At 50.4% G+C, this 22413-nt stretch overlaps 1 protein-coding gene across 1 annotated transcript; it reads left to right on the top strand.

Annotated features, from left to right (window-relative positions):
- The first annotated feature begins 2243 nt into the window (after positions 1-2243).
- On the top strand, positions 2244-20908 carry LOC119168377 (iris). The gene is made up of 5 exons (XM_075865559.1): positions 2244-2695; positions 12612-12832; positions 14291-14522; positions 19368-19687; positions 20367-20908. Exons 1-5 carry the CDS (start codon positions 2546-2548, stop codon positions 20698-20700), a joined length of 1257 nt encoding a protein of 418 aa, XP_075721674.1. The 5' UTR covers positions 2244-2545; the 3' UTR covers positions 20701-20908.
- Positions 20909-22413: the final 1505 nt, after the last annotated feature.

The raw sequence follows: 22413 nt of genomic DNA, 5'->3' as shown, positions 1-22413 counted from the left end.
CGCCCGGCAAACTGCGTGCCCGTTTCAGAATTATCTGGTTTGGCTGATCGAAACTTTGTCCGATAGCCTTCTTTTGTGAACCTAAAGCGTTGTAGTAGCGTTTTCTTCAACGTTACGTAGTCCGTGGCATGTTCTGGTGCCATCCTACCAACTACACTCAAGGCCTCTCCGGTCAAGCAAAGGCTTAGTGATAGGGCCCATTTGTCTTGCGGCCAGTCTTGACTAGTAGCGACGCGCTCAAATCGCTGTATATATGCGTCCAGCTCATCGCGTTCCTCGTTAAAGGCTGGGATGAGTTTATGTGGACTTCGGTAGCTCTGCGTGGTGCCTACGGGCGCACCCTCGGTAAGCTGCCCAGTAGTTGTGCTACCTGCTGTCGCACCTAACTGATGAAACCTTAACTTGAGCTCAAAAACTTCTTTCTCTGCTTGTAATCTAGCGACTGCCTCTGCCTCGGCTTCTTTCGCGGCATTTCGTTCAGCCAGACGAGCGTCACGTGCCTCTTTTTCGCGTGCGCGTTCTTGGTCCATCCATTCTTTTAGTGCTGATCCACTTAACCCCAATTCCTTTCCGATCGCCATCAGCTTATCTGCCTCCATCATCGACCGTCACACACGCATATGCGATGTGATACTCTCCTTAGATGTAACAAGAGTAGTCCTGTCGCGGACGCCAGATATGTCGTGTGTTAGGTTCGTCACATAGCAAGGCGTGTGACGCGAGGGAGATGGAGACAGTGAGGAAAACAAAAGGGAGTTATATTGGACGAAGAACAAAAACTATTGCACATACAGTACTATAAGTTATACACACGCGTGGTTCACACACAAAAGAAAAGAGTAACCAGTCTCACAGTCTGTGCCGTAGGCCGGTGCCTCGAAGTGGGACCCGTTGCGTGCTCGGATGCAGTCGTCGCTTGGGTGCCAGGTCAGCATACCACTGTAGAGGGCATCACCAGGTCTAGGCGTAGCCGCACACTGTCAGCGACGTCGGCTCGGTAGACGTGGTCAGCAGCTCCGGTCTTTCGAGGGCGCTCGCCGTACCGGAGATGTCCACAGGACCACTCACCGAGAACTCGTGCTGGCCACGCCGACACGCCGTGCCCCGAGGACGTCAATGGCTCGAGGACAGGAACCCGGCCTTTCGAACCTCGCGCGTAGTTGCGGGTTCGCCCTAGGCTCCCTTGCGTCGTTTTGCCGGCGTCCGAACGGCTTCGTTCTCCGCGAGCGTCTCCTCTTCTTTTTTTAATGGGCGCGCTGCAATGCCCCTTCATTCTTCTCATCTTCTAAATGATGTGGTGCTGTCGTCTGCTAGGCTCGCATTTTTAAGGTACTACATCACAGTATGTATGTATGTATGTATGTATGTATGTATGTATGTATGTATGTATGTATGTATGTATGTATGTATGTATGTATGTATGTATGTATGTATGTATGTATGTATGTATGTATGTATGTATGTATGTATGTATGTATGTATGTATGTATGTATGTATGTATGGCCGTCTGCATTTGTCGACCACTCACCAGTACGAAAGAGCCAGCGATATTAGTAAAATACAAATGTTCGTATTTCCTATGATCCTAAAACAACAAAAAGTGCGTAAAAACAATCATGCACTCCTGGTGCGGCGGATTCCGCTGCAATATTTCGTTGGAGCACTACAGGAACGCACCACAAGGATATTTTTTTAATTGGCTGCATATCAGCGTGATTTGCTGAATATGTCCACGAAAGACAATAGCGTACGTCTGGAGGCACTGCGTGGGATATGGACGCCATCTGGCAGTAATGTCGGGAAACAGGAGCTTGTGCGAAACCCAGGGCCGCTGGCAGGTGGCAGCACCATATTGTCCCTGCACCATATATATATATATATATATATATATATATATATATATATTCTTCCTTTGTATCTGGCTATCAGTGCAGCGCCTGCTCGCGCGCGACGCTTACGTCACAGTTTTGCGTGGTCACGTGACCAGCTGTGTTTACCACTGCCGAAATTGCAGAAAAAAAAAGTGCGACATTTTTGTGTCAGTGCTCCTTTAAGTTGCTACCGAGGGCGCTACAAGCCGTACTCACGAACTGGGACGAGCGAAGAAGACAGCGGCAATACTGAAAATGTTTAACTCGTGTAATCAGTTCGCCGATTCCACCGAGTGGGTATGAGCCATAGTTAGGGCATCATTATCATCGTCCTCAAGCGCTCACGAGATTCCGCGTGGCACGTTCTGCATTTCCCAATCACGAGGAGAGAAGCGTCCATTAGACCAGGGGCACTGAATAAATAAAATTTAACGGCCGTATCAAAAAAAATTTAGCGGCCGTGGCTGGGCAAACCACCCACATTCCATCCGAACCGCCACAGCTCCTTCGATAGCGAGCCAGTCCACGTAGGCGACCAAATATTCTCTGCCTCTGCCTCGGCTGAACACAAACAGATCAGTAACCGCCCCTTTCCCGCTCCTCCAAGAAAGAGCTCCTCGCTTTCGCGAAGTCCTTCTGTGACCCGCTGTTTGGAAACCATCGGAGCCAAGCGATGAGCAGCACCGCGCTTCACAGGCCGGCCGCGGGGCCCCGGCGGAGTCATTCGGCAACCAGGACCCAACTGCAGCACCCGACCCGGGAGACGTCTGGAAATCCGGCCATAACGGCACTCAACAAGCTCGGCCTCGCCTTGTTCCGGAGGGTACGCTACTCCTTTTCACGTTCGATTCGTGGTGTCATGGAAGGCTACAGCGCACGTTTTCCAAGGACGAAGGTAAAGCACGCGAGACATGGCACTGATGAGGGCTGGTGTGTTCTACCTTCGTCCCGCACTGCAGTCTTTCACGACGCAGCAACTAGTCCATTAAGACATCCTCGTGATTTATGGCGTTTTCTAGCTGGTCATTCGGTTAATAAGGGGGCAATGGGGGCTGGTTGGTACGTCTTCTTGCTTGTGATCAGCTGCAGGGTAAGGAAAGAAAAAAAAACAGAGACGACACAGAATGATGCGCAAACAGAGTGATGCACGAAAAATGACGACATTGTTTCCCTCGCATCCGGGGAGAAGAATAAGCGAGCGAGCGTCGGTAAGCCTCCTCGAAGGGCCTAAATTGACGGTTGTTAGGTTTGGCCTGGGGATTCATCTCTCAATCCCTTCGGCGCCCAGTCTTACCGACGCTGTCAAGTATTTGAGTGATTATTCCAGTCCAGACGGCGGGTGTTCTGCTTTACGCGCTCAGCAAAGACACAACCACACGAGACGCTAGCTAGCAAGGGACTGTTTATTGATGGCTGCCGCGCCGCGCGCGCGCCCTCTCTCAAGGTGGCCAGGTGAGGTGGGATCATCCCGATTTATTAAGCGGTGGCCCGCCTGGTACATCCTCCTTTTTCTTTAGGTGATGTAGTCGGCAAAGCGCGTCGGTGCTCTACGTGGCCTAGTTGATCTTCTGAGACTCGAGTCGGCTGCTTCTTGTGCCTGGCAAGTGACCTTATGCTGGGACGGGACCACGTCGGGGTCCCTTGATGGTTGACTTGCAATGGGTGGTGCACGTGCAGCTGACTGGTTCAGTAGAGCATCCGATGCAGGCGCCTGTTGTGACGGATGTCGTTCCTTTCGTGATGCGGATGCTGTTGTCAAATCGGGCGCTGTATCTGATGTTGAATGTTGTCTATGCTGTATAGGCGACGGGATTATCGGTGCGACATCCTTGTCATCCAGTGGGTCTAAGTGTTCGGGCGTCCTTTTTAGATGCTGACGATTCCTTCGATAACGCCGGCCTTCATCTGTACAGACTATGTAAGATCTAGGGCCAGCAAGTTTCTCTACTCGGGCTTTCGGAAACCACCCCTTGTCGTTTCTTATTCTGACGACGTCCCCTTCGGAGAGAGGTGTGAGAGGTATGCCTTTGCCGTGATCCTGTGGATGTTTCCGCACTGACGATGTCGAAGCCGATGAGAAGTCTGGAAGTCGTCCCCGAAGCATCCGTCCCATAAGGAGCTGACTTGGTGTGCGTCCGTCTATCAGGGGCGAGATTCGATAATTGAGCAGTGCAACCCAAAACTCCTCGCCAGCGTACTCACTTTTCTTCAAGAGGCGCTTTACGACCTGTACCCCTTTCTCAGCTAGACCATTGGCCCTGGGGAAGTGTGGACTGGATATGGTATGAGTAAAATCGTATTTTACTGCAAACTGTCTAAACTCTCGCGATGTGAACTGTGGTCCTCCATCGGTACAGACTTCAATGGGTATACCGTGGCGAGCAAACATGGTCCCTAGTGTGTCCACTACGACCTGACTTGTTGACTGAGGCAACTGTTCCACTTCTGGGTAGTTGGAGTAGGCACAGTACGCAACCAGGTAACGCTTGCCCCCATGGTCAAATAGGTCGACACCAATTCGCTGCCACGGCCGCGTTGGGATTTCCCTCGATAACAGTGGCTCTGAAGGTTGCCGGTAGGCAAAGTGCTGACATGTGGCACACTTGCTAATGAGTGACTTGATGTCAGCATTCATCCCAGGCCAGTACATCAGAAGGCGTGCTCTGGCTTTGCACTTGCTCATTCCCAAATGGCCTTCATGAAGACGTTGCAGCATGGATCGCCTCAGACTCTTTGGGATTACCACCCTGCTGCCCCGCAAAAGCACTCCATCAACATATGACAGTTCTGACAAACATGGAGCTAGTTCGCCTGAGACTGGTCGTCCTTCCTGGAGTGCCTCCACCACTTGCTTGAGGTATGGGTCCGCCAGGATTGCAGAGGTCAGTTCAGTCTTCGTGTTCTCACTTACGATGCTGGCTAGCACGCGAGTCGCATGGATGCATACGTCTTGTTCGCTTTCTCCGTCACTCGGTTGGGTTCCTGGAATTCGGGACAGTGTGTCCGCCACTAGCAGATGCTTCCCAGGAACATATTGCAATTTGATATCAAAAGGCATTAGCCTCAAGAAATAGCGCTGCAATCGTGGCGGCATTTCACTCAGGTTCTTTTGTGAAATAGCAAGCAAAGGTCGGTGGTCTGTTTCGACTGTCACTGATAACCCCAGTACGAACTCCCGGAAACGCTCACAAGCAAACGTCACGGCCAGCGCTTCCTTTTCAATTTGGGCATATTTTGTTTCAGCCTTTGAGAGCACCCTTGAAGCATAACCCACTGGGCGCCAATCTTGGTCATGGAGTTGAAGAAGAGCAGCACCTACTGCAAAGCTTGATGCATCAGCTGAGAGTTTCGTTTGCTTCAATGGGTCAAAAACTGCGATCACTGGAGCCGATGTCAAAGCCTTAATAAGATCTTTCCATTCTTTGTCATGGTGAACTTCCCATATGAATTCAACATCATTCTTTATCAATGACCTAAGGGCGTCAGTTCTTTTTGAGAGATTAGGTATGAATTTGCCAAAGTAATTCATAATACCTAAAAACCTTTGAACTTCCTGTTTACTCGACGGCTTTTGCATGTTGGCAACGCATTCAATGAGACTAGCATCGGGTTTTATTCCTTCTTTGCTGATACAATCTCCCAGGAATTTAACTTCGGCCTTCGCGAACAGACACTTTTCTTTGTTCAGTGTCAGGCCAGCCTTTCTCGCTGCCATCAGTGCTGCACGCAGGCGTTGATCATGCTGCTCTTTTGATGCACCCCAAATTAAAATATCATCGACATATACGCGTGTGCCCGGCAGGTTTTCAAACACTTCCGTCATTGCCTTCTGAAATACTTCGGGGGCGGACGCGATACCAAATGGCAGGCGCAAAAATCGGTATCTTCCGAACGGCGTGCTAAAGGTGCAGATCTTTGAAGTGTCTTCGTCTAAGGGGATCTGGTGAAACCCGCTATTGGCATCAAGCTTGGTGAACATCACCGCTCCTGCCAGCTCTGCTTCTATTTCTTCACGTGAGGGTAGCTGATAATGCTCGCGTTTAAGGCTTCGATTAATGTACCGCGGGTCTAGGCATATTCGCATGCGGCCATTCTTCTTCATAATAAGAACAAGTGGACTCACCCAGTCTGACGGCTCTTCCATTTTGCATATGATGCCCTGCGAGACCATCCGGGCCAACTCCTGCTTAAGTGGCGCTCGCAGTGCGTGTGGCACTTTCCTCGGCGGCATGATCGTGGGGCGCGCATCATCCTTCATTGCCAGCGAATATGGTCTACGGATGCAGCCCAGACCGTGGAATAACTCCGGGAACTCGGTGACCCAGTCGGTGCTAACGTCACTTCTTGAAGATACATCGTGAACGCGGGAAATCAGCCCGAAACGTTCTGCTGCATTCAATCCGAGTAGGACTTGCTTGCCTCTCTTGACCACAAAAAAACTGATATTCTCTTGCTGCTCTCCTAGACGTAGTGGCAGACTGATAACGCCCAAATGATGTATTTTGCTTCCTTCGTAGTTAGTAAGTACTGTGGTCGATGGCCGCACCATGGTCGGCAAACGCATCCTGCGAAAGTACGAGTACGGCAATATGTTCGCTTGCGCTCCTGTATCCACTTTCAGTTCTGTCGGGTGCCCGGCAAGGTCCCCTGCCACCGTCCAATCCTGATTTTTGGACACGTTTCTGATTTGTACCGTGAGAACTTGAATGTCTTCATCGGTAGCGTCCGAGGACTCCTCCAGTGCATCTTCTGTTGCAGCGACGCCTAACTCATGAACGCCGCGTCTACTCCTGCAGCAAGCTGCAAAATGGTTTCTTTTGTTGCACAGCGTGCACGTTTTTCCAAACGCTGGGCAGCGTCTTGGTCCGTGAATCTTGCCACAGTAGCCACAGCGTCGACGTTGTCCGCTCGTACGAGACTGTCCGGCAGCGTTTGCAATTTTTTCGACTCTCTGCACTTTCGCTTCGCTTTCAAGAGCCCGGTTCTGCGTTGCTGCCAGTTCCGCGGCTTTGCAGATTTCTACAGCTGATTCTAGGGTTAAGTCCTTCTCCTGAAGCAGGCGTGCACGTAGCTTCTTGTCGACGATACCGCACACTATCTGGTCCCTCACCATCGAGTCCCTAAGTTCGCCAAAATTACAAGTCTGTGCTTTCAACTGAATGTCGCGCAAAAACTGTTCGAAAGGTTCACCATCCTGTTGTTGCCGACTGCGCAGAACGTACCTCTCGAATGTCTCGTTGCACCGAGGCGTGCAGTAGTCTTCGAAGGCTTTGACGATCGAGTCATAGTCCTCTCGTTGTTCTGCTGATAGAGGTAGGGTGTTAAACACTTCAATTGCCTCTGGGCCCGCGACGTGTAGAAAGATGGCAGCCTTCTGTGCTGGCGTCCGTTTCTTGTTGGTCTCAGTAGCTTTGAAGTAGAGTTCGATTCGTTGGCGGAACTTTTTCCAGTTGTCGGCCGGAGTATTTGTCAGTACAAGTGGCTCGGGTGGTGGTAGGCAGTCCATCTTCAGCGCAGGGTTCGACTGTTACACTTCTGACACCATGTTCTGCTTTACGCGCTCAGCAAAGACACAACCACACGAGACGCTAGCTAGCAAGGGACTGTTTATTGATGGCTGCCGCGCCGCGCGCGCGCCCTCTCTCAAGGTGGCCAGGTGAGGTGGGATCATCCCGATTTATTAAGCGGTGGCCCGCCTGGTACAGAGGCGAGTTCACGTCCTTCAAAAGCGGACATTTTGTCATCGCTTCAAGCAGAAGCGGTGACTAATGGACTCGACGACTCATCGGGCGACGGCAATGCTGGCGTGGCCGGCGCCGGAGCTGACAGAGGAGCGGCGCTCCCTTTTGATCCCCAATCACCAAGCCGACCGGACGACTGCCTATGCTCGTCAGGCATTGTACGTGCTAGCCGAAGGACCAAGACGTCGAGTCGCCAAGACGCCGTCAGCCGTTCGAGAGACGCCAACAAAGACGGCGTCTTCCTGAAAGAGACCGCGACGGACAGCGCACGCAGATCGCCCCGCTAATTGGGCGGGCTGTGCAGTGGACCCTTTGAAGTATGCGGCCAGGATCGTGGGAACTCTCGACTAACGGCACACCCACAACGAGGACGAGTCCTGCTGGCGCCACCCCAGTGCAGTGGGCATGTGGACCGTGCATGCTCGCCCCCCTCACCTGTGTGTGCGTGATTGGTGTTCGACTCGGAGAGGAGGAGCCCGACAGGGCATAAAACGACGAGGCAGAGTGCGGGACGTTGCTCTCTGAACCTGGCTCTGAACTATGTAGTGTTCAACCACCACGCTCGTGGTTTGTTAAACCACTATCCCTTCTTTTCTGTAAATAAGTGTAAATAATGTCATAAAACCCTGTTATGTTTCTCGTATCCTCTTGTCGGCGTTCAGTTCCTCCATCCGGAGGCCATCACCTGCAACATCTTCCTTCCCAAATCTTACAACTGGTTGGCAGCGGTGAGGTGGACTTCATGACATGGTGCTGTGCTGTGGTGAGTGCTTGGTCCTTGCTTTACTTTCCAGGCTTCACTTTGTGAGTGTGAGTTTATTAGAAGCTGGATTGTGTGTGAGTTAGGGAGATCACCTATTTGTGTGTTAGAGGGATCCCCTAAATTTGTGTGAGATGCAGGACCAAAGTACAACGGCAATCATGGAGGTGAAGACACTGCTAAAAGATGGTCTTTTGTATATTTGCGAAGACCTGGGTATTAAGGTGAAGGAAAGAATGGGCAGGTCCGAAATTTTAGAGCTAATTTTGCAAAACGCCAGTGAGGTGGATATTGGATACGCGTTAAAAGCTTTAAAAAGGTTGGAGGAACGAAAACAGAGAACAGAAAGGGAAGAAAAGGAAAAAAGGGATAGAAAAGAGCGTGATCGAGCACGCGCCTTGGTGCTCGAACAATTAGAAAAAAAAATCGAGGCATTGAGGCGGAAGATTCAGCCATCCGCAACTGTAGCGCACGAGAAGTGCGATAATCAAGTGAGTGAGGTGCAGCCCAGAGTTGTAAAGAAGGCGAGCACGTGTGAAGAGCACAGCAGGTTCGAAGATGAACCAACGGCGAGAGCTGCGAAAGATGCTACTCTAATGAGAGAGGCCACTAAAGGTCAGAGCGAGTGCGACGAGGTGCTGTGCCAGTTAACTGTTAGTGAAACAGCCAAGATAGCTGTAGAAAAGCTGGTACAGACCTCAACTGGGTTTGTCGCGACGGTGGATCTTGCAAACAATGTGGAAGTAATCAAGAACACCGAAGAAAGCTCAGAAGCAGCGAAAGTAGGTAGCGGGGATATCAGTGCAGTCGCAGACAGCTCTCAGCAATGCGAGCTAGAGTGTTTGCAGGAAAGCAGCTGCACTGTTCCTAAAAGCGTCAAGCTGTCCGCCGATCTAGAGTGTGAAATAGGTGGTTTTTTCGAAAATCATCTAGACGGAGCGGCGTCGACAGCTGACGAGTGTAGTGAGAGTGTTAGCCACCTTGAGCTGCGAGCGGTAGGCTCAGAGACGAGTCGCAGAAAGCGGCGCAGACGCAAAAGACGTCGCAAAGTCGCGAGTGAGACAAGCAGCTCTACGCATGTTCAGAAAAGTTTGAAGCCTATTAGCGCAGCAAGCAGGACTAGGCATTTTGCGTCAGCGTCAAAGTTCATTTGTATGCGTCTGAACTGCCGGACGAAAGAAAAGGGGACAGCGGGTCCTTTGCAAATGAAATCAAATGGAAGGCGCCAGTTTCGTGTGGGGCGTGAGCACAAGGTTAGCGCAAGTCAACCGGCCCGACAAGGCAACACTGCCGAGAAATCGAAGTGTCGAAGCAGTAGGGCAGGTGGTGCAGAAGCACCCTTGAGCTGTAAACCCATCGATGACGCGAACCGAGGCCAATTTCCTAACGATGCAGGAAAAGTTGGTCGCAGACGTCGCAGTAGACAAGTGAAGGGTACGCGCGCGACAAAGCGAAGGCACGAAGGAGGATGCAGGCATCGGGGAAAAAGGAAAGAGGGTGGCCCATCGGCCAATTCAGCGACGAGGCCTTTGTGGCGGGAAGTAAGGCGCCAGCGGCGAAAGGGTAGACCACAGCGCGCATTCGCGCGACGGAATGCGCGCCGGAGATTAAGAGCTTTGCGGGGACGGGAGTGTCGAAGGGGTCCTACAAGAAAAACGACAATAGCTAAACACCGCTCGGCTAGACCTAAGAGGACACCGTCATTCTTTCCCCTGCATTGCTCGGGTTCCCTCCGCCAGATTGACAAAGGCCCGCCGAAATCGCAAATGAGGCGTAGCGCTGCCGTTCAGCTTGTAGCACTTACGCGACGTTGCCTCGGGCGCCCTCGAAAGCCGCCAAGTCCTCGACCGCCGCGTGTGCGATTGAAATGAGGGACAGCTGTAAGCTGGAGAGAGTGACAAATGAATTTTCTTAGAAGCATGTTTGTTTGCTTAATTTTGGTTTTACAGGAGTGTTCCTTTGCCACCTCCCCAGCTAGTTCGTGTAGCAGCAGGTTTTCCCTTCTAGACTTTGCGTTTTAGTTGAGTTACTGGGAAATAGCCTACGGTTAGGGGTGCGATTGGTGTGCTGGCGCTCTTTGAATGAGAGTATGATGTCGTGCTAGGGCGCACAGCAATGTGCGTTCTTTAAAAACATGGGCTGACATGAAACTACATCCAGCAAATGAGCGTGTTAGTACACGAGTTGCATTTACCTTTGTTATTTTAGTATGTGCTCAGGAATCAAGTGAAATTCTTTAGCTGAGCGTTATGTTATATCGAACGTTGAGATTAGAGATGCGTTTTAAGGATTTACACAGTTGGATATCTTGAGAAAATTCACGTTCAGATGCGGGTTTAAGGATACCTAGGTGAGAGAGATATCGCCTATGGTTAGGTGCGTGTTGGTGTGCTAGCGTTCTTTGGTTGATAGTATGATGTCGTGCTAGAGCGCACAGCAAAGTCATGTGCGTTCTTTAAAAACATGGGCTGACATGAAACTACATCCAGCAAATGAGCGTGTTAGTACACCAGGTTTACTTCATTTTTGTTTTAGTGACGACTTATAGGGATCAAATGATCACTTGAGGTGAGAGCGTGGCGTTCGCCAAAATTTGAGGCTAGATACCTTTCTAGGATTGATAAGACGCAGTTTGATTTGATGTGAGAGAGTTTTGTTGGCATCAGGGTGTCAGAAAATTAGGCACTCACGACTACGTTAAGTATTAGAGAATGAAGGATGCGCGCAATTATCTTTCGTGGGTTCGGGCTGCATTTGCGTGTAATTTAGGTAGTGGTATTTCATGATGTTAGTCATGAAATTAAATGTCAGTTACAACTTAGTAGTGCGGATGGTAGGAGAAAGCTAGTTTTGAAGTAGTGTGATTACGGTTTATGGGGCCAAATTGTATTTGCCTTTGTGTGCTTTTCTCACACGGCAATTTGTTCCATCTTTAGTAAGCATCTCCACAGCCATGATTGTTGTAACTTTGGCGGCACAAAATTGTTTCAAAATTTTAGCGTACAGGTTTCTCTTTTGTTTGTGTTTTGAGAAGCCTGGAGGGTTTTAAGCGGGTCCAATGTGCTTGACTGCAGCATGGTATTGTGTTGTGTTGTTCGCCTTGCTGTTGTCGGTCATTGTGAGCTGGATTGGGAGTTGGTTTCGAGTACGCAGCTGGAGAGAAAAGCCAGGCCTTCGTCCTCGTCACCACCCATTCTCTTCGTGCCCAGCGGTTGGGAGCGCTGGCCAGCCGAGATTTTCCGGGCGGAGGAGCTGTTAGGTTTGGCCTGGGGATTCATCTCTCAATCCCTTCGGCGCCCAGTCTTACCGACGCTGTCAAGTATTTGAGTGATTATTCCAGTCCAGACGGCGGGCAGAGACGAGTTCACGTCCTTCAAAAGCGGACATTTTGTCATCGCTTCAAGCAGAAGCGGTAACTAATGGACTCGACGACTCATCGGGCGACGGCAATGCTGGCGTGGCCGGCGCCGGAGCTGACAGAGGAGCGGCGCTCCCTTTTGATCCCCAATCACCAAGCCGACCGGACGACTGCCTATGCTCGTCAGGCATTGTACGTGCTAGCCGAAGGACCAAGACGTCGAGTCGCCAAGACGCCGTCAGCCGTTCGAGAGACGCCAACAAAGACGGCGTCTTCCTGAAAGAGACCGCGACGGACAGCGCACGCAGATCGCCCCGCTAATTGGGCGGGCTGTGCAGTGGACCCTTTGAAGTATGCGGCCAGGATCGTGGGAACTCTCGACTAACGGCACACCCACAACGAGGACGAGTCCTGCTGGCGCCACCCCAGTGCAGTGGGCATGTGGACCGTGCATGCTCGCCCCCCTCACCTGTGTGTGCGTGATTGGTGTTCGATTCGGAGAGGAGGAGCCCGACAGGGCATAAAACAACGAGGCAGAGTGCGGGACGTTGCTCTCTGAACCTGGCTCTGAACTATGTAGTGTTCAACCACCACGCTCGTGGTTTGTTAAACCACTATCCCTTCTTTTCTGTAAATAAGTGTAAATAATGTCATAAAACCCTGTTATGTTTCTCGTATCCTCTTGTCGGCGTTCAGTTCCTCCATCCGGATGCCATCACCTGCATCATCTTCCTTCCCATCTTTTACACGGTCGATAACGGCGAAGGAAACAGTGTCATCACTGAGGATGTTGTCGAAGTGAACAGTAGTTCACTGCGACAACCGATACATGGTGTTTGATGGCCTTTCTTTGGCCCTCCACGCATGCACGGCGGCGCAGGAGGCGGGACGCGTGGAACACAACGTGCTCCTGTGCCCGGCCGCTGTGACGGCGTCCCTGATGGCGGCGCAGGCGTCCGCCCAGGGCGACACGCACCGTCAGCTTTTCAACCTGCTGGTCCAGGAAGGCGGCGAGCTCGACCACCTGGAGGAGGCCGTGACGGCCGCCCTCAAGGCGCTGGAGAAGGACAAGGCCAACGCGGAAGCGGCCCTCGTCTACAGGTACATGTGCATACGTTCTATAGTTTCTTTTGTTTCTTACTTTGCCAGTAAACAATTCCTCAAGCGCATCGCCTCTAGAGGAATGCCTCTAGCGCATCGTTATAAAAAAAACACAGTAGTTAGCAGGTCATAGTTCAACTGCTCTTGCTCTGGTAAAAAGTTCTAAATTAGCTGGAAAACAAACCGTCGTTGCTCCAATTTAAGATATAATACCCCTATCCCAATTATGGTGTTAGTGTCCATGTGTACCCATACATTAAAAGTCCGACTCGTTTACGTAATATGACTTGCTGCGCATGACTCTCTATAAGGAGAAACCTATAGAGAGTCGCACGTAGTTGCCAGGCTGACCACCATGATCAGCCCGACTACCATAGACCGACAGCACCCATTGTACGGTGAAAACCTCTATAATGCTCCCCTGCTTAACCAGGTCCTGAGCTTAATACGGCAAACCTGATCCCTGACAATTTATTACGCCCACCTAACTTTCTGCCTCCCACTGTCACGGTTGCCCTCCCTCGGAATCCAGCCTGATACCTCTTAATGACGTGCTTCGTACACAATGTATTTTAAAGGTTGACATCTGAAAGGCGCCCTTTCCAATATCTCGCACGTACGAGTCATTCTTTGAAGGGATTTGACCTGACAATTTCATAATATCTGTAACAATCTCCAGAATGACTTGAACCTGGATGTCGATTCAGTATCGTGCAGTTATTGTTTTTCGGTTACGTAACGCATGGTGACTGCACAACGTCTCACACACAAAAGAATGCTTGAGATAAGTAATGTGTGTGCAGCTCATACACATACGTGTATGTGCTAAAAAAATGAGGAAAAAATAAGACAGTTATGTGGGTCCGGACCTCTGGCGAAACGCCATTAGCCGCGTGTTTCAGGTATGACAGGCTCCCTGTTCCCTTGTTTGAATCGCATGGTTCTGGTCTGCGCTTAAGCTACGCTCCCAATGCCCCCTGATGTAGTTGGTCGAGTCCATCGGTTCTGGTCGGCGGTTGACTTGGGTAAGGAACCCTGTTCCCTTGTTCTAGTTGATCGAGTCTCATATGGTTATGATGCACGGTTATGTTCCCCCCCAAACTAGTTCGAGTCTATTGGTTATGGTCAGGTGCGTAGCCAAAGGTTGGAACACCAGGCCTGTGCCCCCTAACCAAACTTTTTTTGCCATGAGAGAGCGAAAGATGACTACGTCAAAGAGGCACGCCTCCCACCGAAATCATAGAGATGACCCCCTCTAAAAATATTTTTGTGGCTACGATCCTGCATGATCTGTGGTTGACTTGGATAAGGTACACTGTTCCATAGATGTTCGGGTCTATCTGTTATGATCTGCAGTGAAGTATCCTCCTTCATCCAAGCTCGTTGCTCTACTGCTATGGCTCTCATCTCGGCCCACCCTGTCAGACAGCTTGCACACAACGTATACAACAAATGCAGGCTGTTCGTGAGCCGCCAAGTCGAGCTGAACAAGGGTTGCGAGGACCTGCTCAACTCTCAGCTGGGCTGCTCCGTGGAGCGCCTGCCGTTCCACACCAGCTCCCAGGAGGACATCGCGTTCGCCGTGAACAGGTCCTTCGCCGACGGCAGTCCACTCATCGGAGAGGTGCTGCCCACCGCGGCCGTGGACACCAAGACCAACCTGCTCTTGATCTCGGCCTTCCACTTCAGGGTACGGACGATTTCACACTCGACACGCAGGCGCCGCCTTTTCTGGGGCGTTCAGGGAAAGTTTTCTCATTTTAACAGCGTGCAGTGATCCCAGAAACATCATACACCGTGAGTGACGAAGAATTTTTTCATGGTCTACAAGGCTTCCATTAGCCACTTTGATGACTGAGCAACTCTCGCAGGCTAAAGAAAAGCTGAAAAAGAAACTGCACATTGTGACTATGACAGCTCGGTACTTCCGTACTTAACCGCACGGAACTACTGTCGGTGCTACCAATTGATGTTCACACCACCGACCGCGACGTGCCTTTCATAAGGTATGCTTGTACGGTCACTTATGCATCCACCTAAAGCGACTGAAAGGCGAAAGCTATCTGCTTCTTCTCAGGCGATGTATTGATAAGCGTGCTCAGGGTTCCCCGTAACCCTATTATGGGAAAGAGAAAGTTCGTCGCAGCCCCCCCCCGCCCTTCGTATAATAAATCAATCTATGTTGCTGATATTGCGCCTCCCCCCCCCCTCTTGTGTAACCAGGGGGACGGCGGGGTCGCTGTCCGGCTTCTGACGTCAGCCAAATGCGCGCGACCATACGTGCAGGCTGGTGTGTATCCGTCTTTGCGGAGAAAGTGTGGCGGAGTTTTAAAGTTGCATTCGGCTACAAAACGTTCTGTTGCGGCTTCACTGCAACGCAAAGGTTACACCATGATCACGGGTGGTAGTCGTCGCAATGGAGACGTGCCACTAGGCATCAGCGTGGGTGCGCGCACCCGTCAGACGGTACTATATAGCTGCCAAACACCTATACACATGGTACAAGCTCTAATAGTTCAGAATACATTCTTGCTGGGCGAGTTGGAGCCTATGTGTGATGAGAATTGTTGCGCATTCGATCGGACAAACACGAGGGAAAAGACAGAGTAAACGGAAAGAGCGCGAACAATCGACTGGTTTTGCTCATTCGGTCGCTTAAGCAGGATTCACGTGGCGAAGGAATATTTGCAGCGGAAGGCGCATCGCATGATGACCCAGCCGTCGTCCACGTGTTCTGAACCTACCTGCGGCTACGCTAAGGGACCTCCGATTCCCTTCTCACCCCCATGCCCACGTCTTCAAGGCAGTTCACTTCCCTGGGGACTTTGGACTGGAGTACGGGCTGCAGAAGCCATCGCACTTTCCTCTTATTCCTCTCTCTTCTTTCAATCTTTATTCCCCTCTGCCCTACGAGGCGCTGAGACGTGCTCCCACTCAGGGTAGCGGAAATTGAGTCCTTTCCCTTCCTCAACCTATCGTCCTCTTCCTCATGACGCCCACGTTACGAGAACTGCCCACATTCACGCCATCTGGCCTCCTCCACTCGCGACACGTATCGAAATGCCTCAGGCACAAACGTGGTCTCGAAAAGCGTTTCCATCTTGCAATACACTATGTACTCGGCGTTCTAGCACAAGAAGCGTTCCATAAGCGAGAGAGTTGGGAGTGTCACACGCCAAAGACTATTAATCACGCCCTGTGCGTGTGCCCTCAATACGCGGTCGAAAGACAATCTCTGAAGTGCCTCCCTCATAATCTAGACTGCCGAACCTTTTCAGAAGAGAAGCTTTTGGGTGCTTGGGAACGCGTAGATCACGCCCAACGCAGCTTAAAGAGCTTGCTCGCATATCTAAGCAGGACAGGTTTAGATTCCTGTCTCTAGAGCACGTGCTATTGTAGCTATTGTAGAGACTTTTGTGAGTGTCCTACACCGAGCGGGACAGTGTGTGCAGTGACTCATTATGCTATATCACTATCACCCCTCATCACGCCCTTCTCTTTCTTTTTTCCCTCTACCCCCGTGAGGAGTAGCAGGCTATAAACATACTTTCAGGCCGACTTATCCTCCTTCTTCTCATTAAACATCTTCTTCGAGAGAGAGAGTATGCACGCGAATACGTGAGAGGGCAGTGTGCATGTCATAGTTCCCCAAAATTAACTAGAAGGGACTCTGGTGCTGCGATCGTTCAGCGACCATGGGAATTATGGATATATATGACATGGATTTGCCTAGTCTTCGTGTGTGTGGGCGGCGAGCGCATTTGGGACTTCGTTTATTGCTGTATTTCGGTTTTGTTTCGAATGAAAGAACAAACCGTTTTTAATTGCGTAAGCCGATTAAAAATGGTGATTCTAAAAGGTCTAGTGGCGAGTCGTAATGCAGCTGTCGAGAGTATAGTTGCGATGATTGCGTGGTCCCAGTTATGCGGTCACAACGTACTCGCGTTGCCCATGTCCGACTGTACAAAAGAGGTACACCTGTTGCAGTCAGCTACAACCAAGGTTACAACCACGTTTTAGTTACAACTTTCTGGTTACGACCGAAGAAACTGAAGCTCTACGCACAGAGCCGTCTGACCTAGTTTGCAGTAGTCCTTTCAGCCAGTTTATACTCTCAAAAAAGAGGAAGCAATATTTCTTTTTTTAATAATGAAGTTGCTAGGCGTATTGTAAATTAAACGTTGGGCGCTTTCGTTCAAAGTATGACATATTAATCAGTACCGATGTCAGTGTTTGTAAAAATTTTGGCTGAACTATTTGAGTTCTCACTGTTAAAACAGCAACAAGAACGCACATCCGTATGCTAAAACGCAAAGCTGTTGACTAGTGGCATTATCGCAGTCATTAACGGTGCACTTACTTGATCTTCACATCGCCCGCGATGAAAGCAAACTTTGCTTGGCTTTAGGCCCACGGGACGGCTCTAAGCTCTTCCATAGTAGAGTACCAAGTAGTCTAAATCGTTAACAACTTTTTCTAAACACAAATACGGCTCATTGTGTGGAATTACTAAAAGCAGCAGCTGGAAGCGGCAAAGAGGCTTTCCTTCGACGACGGCACACACGTTTTTTTTTTCGTACTAAAAGAGGGACAGCTGAATTTTGCAGTTGTTCCGTACTAGCCATGCGACCGTGCACTCTAGTACGCGTCTGGCAATTTGTCTGGGCAGACGCCATTGCGCGTAAGCCGGTCTGCTAGGGATGCTTTCAACCCCATCGGCGCACAGTCTTCAAGACGCTGCCCTGTACATGTTCCAAGTAGCAGTTGGGCTTCAACGAAACCTTCACGAGTCAAGCCTTTCGTTGAACGGGCTCGAACAGCGTGGCACGGCGTCACTGTGGCTGGTCTCATTAAGACAACCTCTCGACTCGGCTTTTGTCATCAACGCGAGGCCATCGCAACGCACCGACAGCCCAGAAGCGTGGGAACGCGTCGAAGAAGCCGTTCTCAGGAATCGAGCGTTTGGGCTGCCATGTTCGAGATAGTTCTGGAAGCCTGCAGCTGAAAGCAGCCATGGACCGATGCTGACGTTCGGGTCAGCGGCCATCTCCCCGGAGAAGCTCAAATTTCCTACTTCGGACTCTACCTCGTCGCCCTGCGGTGCCTTCAAGGCGTGGGTCGGGTGCATCATTATGTGGTGCGCTTGTTCTACCATTGGACCTTTTTGCCCAGCCAAGTGGTGCAATATCTGCAACCTTTCTAATGGGTGGACGACATAGACTTCGTCACCTGATTAGTGGCAAGAGTGGTGACCACCTTCTTCGGACCTGCGTGTAAGGAGACGGCGGGCTATAAAAGCCGAAGACATTTTGTAAAAAAGAGCTGAATCCTGAGCTGAATCATGAGCTGAATCACGTGCTGAATCATGAACTGAATCTCAATTGTACATAATGCGGGATCTTCTGAATCCCTGTACAGCTCCTATCTTTCAACTATCATGTAAATAAACCTTCGTTCTTCCTCTCTGAACGCGTCCCCCCACTAGCGAAGATCGGCTATGCGGACGACGGAGGGAAGCCAGCTACGTTAAAGAAAACCCGCCGCACCCATCATCAAGCTTCCTACTTTTTACAGCATGCATACGTGGTATTCTGTAAAATGTGATCAACTTGATTCATTTTGATTTTCCTTTTTTGTAACATTTGAATACACAGTGACCAATTAGATTTTGGCGCTCATTTGTAAGATGTACTCACTGTCTCTACTTGTTTTCCATGTTTCGTTTGTGTATGTTCAAATTCAGTGTATACAAGAAACTTCCCATTCTTAATGTCAATTTATGTCGTGAGCTCCTTCATGGCGTAAATGTTGTGGCCAAGGCCTCATCAAGTGTGAGGCCCACGGGACGGCTTTATGCTCTCCAATTGCCGAGTGCCTCATACTATAGAGTTTCCCAAAATTAACTAGAAGGGAATCTGGCGCTGCGATCGATCAGCTACCATGGGAATTATGGGTATGACATGGACTTGCCTATAGCCTTCGTGCTTGCGGGTGGCGAACGCACTTGTGACTTCGTTTGTTGCTGTGCTGCGGTTTTTTTTTTTCGAAGGAAAGAACAAACCGTTTTTCAATTAATTACCCGATTTGAAATGGTAAGCCTAAAAGATTAAGGCGGCGAAGCATAAATGCCGAACATTCGCCGATTGCTGTTTTCGTGACAAAGCAGCTTCAAGCCACGCGAAGCCAGAAGGAACGTAAAGTACGAAGACTAGGCAGATCCATGTACTACCCATAAATCCCATGCTCGCTGAAGCGCCATGCGTCGCAGCTCGCATAGACACTAGCGCCAGAGTTACATCTAGTGTATATTTAGAAAATTCTATGGTACATGTGCCGCCTCCACGGTCTCGTCGGATGGAACTGGTCACGTGACTCTTCGCTCCGCGGAAAAGCGGGATTTTTCCCTCGCGTGTGAATGCACATTTATATACTCCGTCTTGCCCCTCCTGTGTTCGTCCGATGGAATGTGCAACGGTTTCCATTTCGAAAATCTCACTCATCACTGCACAATAAGCAGTATATACTGCCTCCACAGGGCCTTCTGGATCCTCCGTTCAGGCGCAACGCGGAGCCGCGGCCATTCAAGACGAGCCTGACCGCCGAGGAGCTGATGGAGTTCCAGAGCTCCGTGGGCAACTTCATGTACGGCGAGATGACGGACCCCGTGTCCACCAAGGTGCTCCAGCTGCCATACCGCGGGGGCACCGCCTCCCTGCTGCTCCTTCTGCCGGACAAGGTTCGGCAGACCAAGGACCTGCTGGATCACATCACGCAGCCCTTCCTCGCCAGGGCCACCGGCTGTCTCAAGCCCAGGAAAGTGCACGTGGAGATACCGCATGCCAGGATCGAGTCCAGGTACGACAACGTTTGTCTTAACGTGACAAGATTAACCCTTTCGGCACTGCCGGTGTCGACTGACGCCCCCCCCCTTCCCTTCCTCTTCCCCAAGCACCTCGGAATTTGGGTAGAATAATACTTCAATGAGCCCACTGCGATCATCGATAATAAAACTTAGGAATGCTTCCGGAGCAGGAAGCCACGATGATGTCCATTACAAAAAGGAACATGACATAAGGAGACCTTGACGTATAGGGGCTATGACAAAGAAGACATAAAAAATGTATAGGAACCATGGCAAAGGGGACATAAATTAGTTCGTACACATTATCAACCAAAGCTACCATTGAAAAGAAAAGCTTTCCATTATCTCATATGCGGGTAATTTCTCAAGAGTGGGGCCAGGATTTCATACCAAAATACATCAACACCGATCTCCAAAATCTGGACACCGGTGCTGAAATGTTGTTTTTGTTTCAAGCGTGACCCCGGTTACGCTTCAACACACTGTGTCTAGTCACGGCTCTTTGCGGAACTAATGTACGGGACTGCTGTCCGGTAGCTTATGTTTGAGACCCATGCCCATGCATGACACAAATAGCAAAAACAAGTGGCCACCACAATTGTGTACATATAGGGTTAAGTGTTGCGGGGCCCTTTTGAGTAGCGTGTGTGGCTATCTCATTGCGGCGCTCAGATACCCGCTCAACACCACGCTGATCAACTCGGGCGTCAAGCTGGCGTTCCTGCCGACGGCCGACTTCAGCCAGCTGGTGACGAACGGCGAGGTGCACGTCAACAACCTGCTGCACAAGTCGACGCTGGTGCTGGACGAAGGCCTGGCCGCGGCCACCAGGCCCTTCGAGCAGCTGAGCGATGACGAGCGCGACAGGGTGACCGCGTCCGAGCCGGTAGCACAGGGCGACGTCCAGTTCGAGCTGACGCGCCCGTTCGTCCTCGTGCTGCGCGGAACCGCCGACGGCGCCATCCTGCTCCTCGGCGTCGTCAGGGACCTCAAGAAGATGAAGTAGCAGCGGCGGTCCGACGTCTCCATGTGCTCGGCCTCAATAAGAGTGTCGGTTCTTACACACTCCCTCGTTCACTGTATACATCACGTGTATGCTCCTTCGACTGTAGGCAACTTATTTAGGTCGCTCCTGCATGCGGTTGCTCCTATGGCCACGACTTTAGTAGGCTATGAGTACGTTCATACATACGGCTCGAAACAATTGGATGGAAAAGTCAGCCACCAATAAAAAAAAACGAACAAAAAGAAAACGCATTCCACCCCTATAGCGAACAATACGCGCCTGCGTGCGCACAGTCGACGCCAACATTAAGGGGGACAGTGGGTCCCCAATAAAAAACGTAATCTTGCACTCATTATAGCAAAAAATAATAATAAATCAATCATCCCTGATATAACAGAACAGATATAACAATGTAGATTGGTGCTCGAGTCCTTGCACGATTTCTGCGACAATGCTATAGGAACCGATCGGCACGCTTTAAGTGCTCCGGACTATAACCATGCTAAACAAGATTCCATATAGCGAACCGATTTGGGAGGCAATGACCCCTTTCTCGCCACCTATATTGAAGCAATAAATATTGCACCGGAGGCGGTACAACCTTGTATAATAGACACCCCGACGCGCGATACGTGCGTGACTCGCCGTCGCGTGTAGATTCGCAGTGAGGTGCCAAGCCTGGAGGAATAGCGGAGCAGAGCGGCCTTCCTCGTTTTTCTTTTTTTAAGGCGGAAGTATTTTCTGCCGGGTTCACCACAGCTCCACTGACGTATTTCCGTCACGGATACGACGTAAAATATATATACTATCAGTGCAAAGAAACAGCGGGGAAAAAAGTTCCATACAGCCGGGCGTCGAAGCTATGGCCTCTCGTTCCGGAGCGCGCTGCGCAATACCATTAGACCGCGGAGCCCATGTTGTCTAGCTGGGTAGTGGTGAGCCATTTATATACACCATATATCGTTGGCGGTACTCGGAGCTCAGAAAATTCAGCGTGTTTTCGTCAGCAGTAGTCCGCTAGCGCGAATGGCGCGAGCCTATAGGGCTCACTCTAAAGGTATAGTCGCAACGCACGTTGGTAATCACCTCACGCGTTTTATAACCACACTACGTGGTTATAAAAGCCAGTGGCTGTACTACCATACCAAAGCAACAAAAAAGCAGTGATACAACATATCAGAGCAAGCGAAGTGAAGGCTTCTTTGTTAAAGCTGTGTATAAGAGTGCTTCGGTCAAAATACATTAAGGCTATGCTACCTCCTCAGAGATTAACAAAACATGTTAACCACCAGGCCTGCGCGGAACGCGCAGTACTGTGAAGCTGTCAACAAAAACTGTAATAGGATAGAAAGGTGGGCTAGTTGGTAATTCATGATGGTTCAGCTGTGTGCCTCCTCTTTGCTTTGTGTCTGTGTTTACCCCCGCGCACCCAGGTCACATGAACCATCAACAAAAACTGTCACAGTGAAAGCTGGAAGAGCGGGCTTTCAGCGCATTTTGAACACTCTTCAAGGTAACTATCACTCACAATTACAGGGTACCCACTACGCCGTTGTATAGTATAGGCAGGCATTCGCCAGGCCGTTCTTCGCTATTCTTCGGAGAAGCGTGTTACTTGCTGCATATACTTGCAAGAAACTTTTTGCAATTTTTTGTTGTGCTGTGCTTGACGACGAAGAATTATGGCAGGAGATTTTGTATTACCCCCAATAT

This window comes from Rhipicephalus microplus, chromosome 6 (assembly GCF_043290135.1).
Source record: "Rhipicephalus microplus isolate Deutch F79 chromosome 6, USDA_Rmic, whole genome shotgun sequence".
In the NCBI taxonomy this organism is placed as follows: Eukaryota; Metazoa; Arthropoda; class Arachnida; order Ixodida; family Ixodidae; genus Rhipicephalus; species Rhipicephalus microplus.
This window is presented reverse-complemented; position numbering and strand designations above follow the sequence as displayed.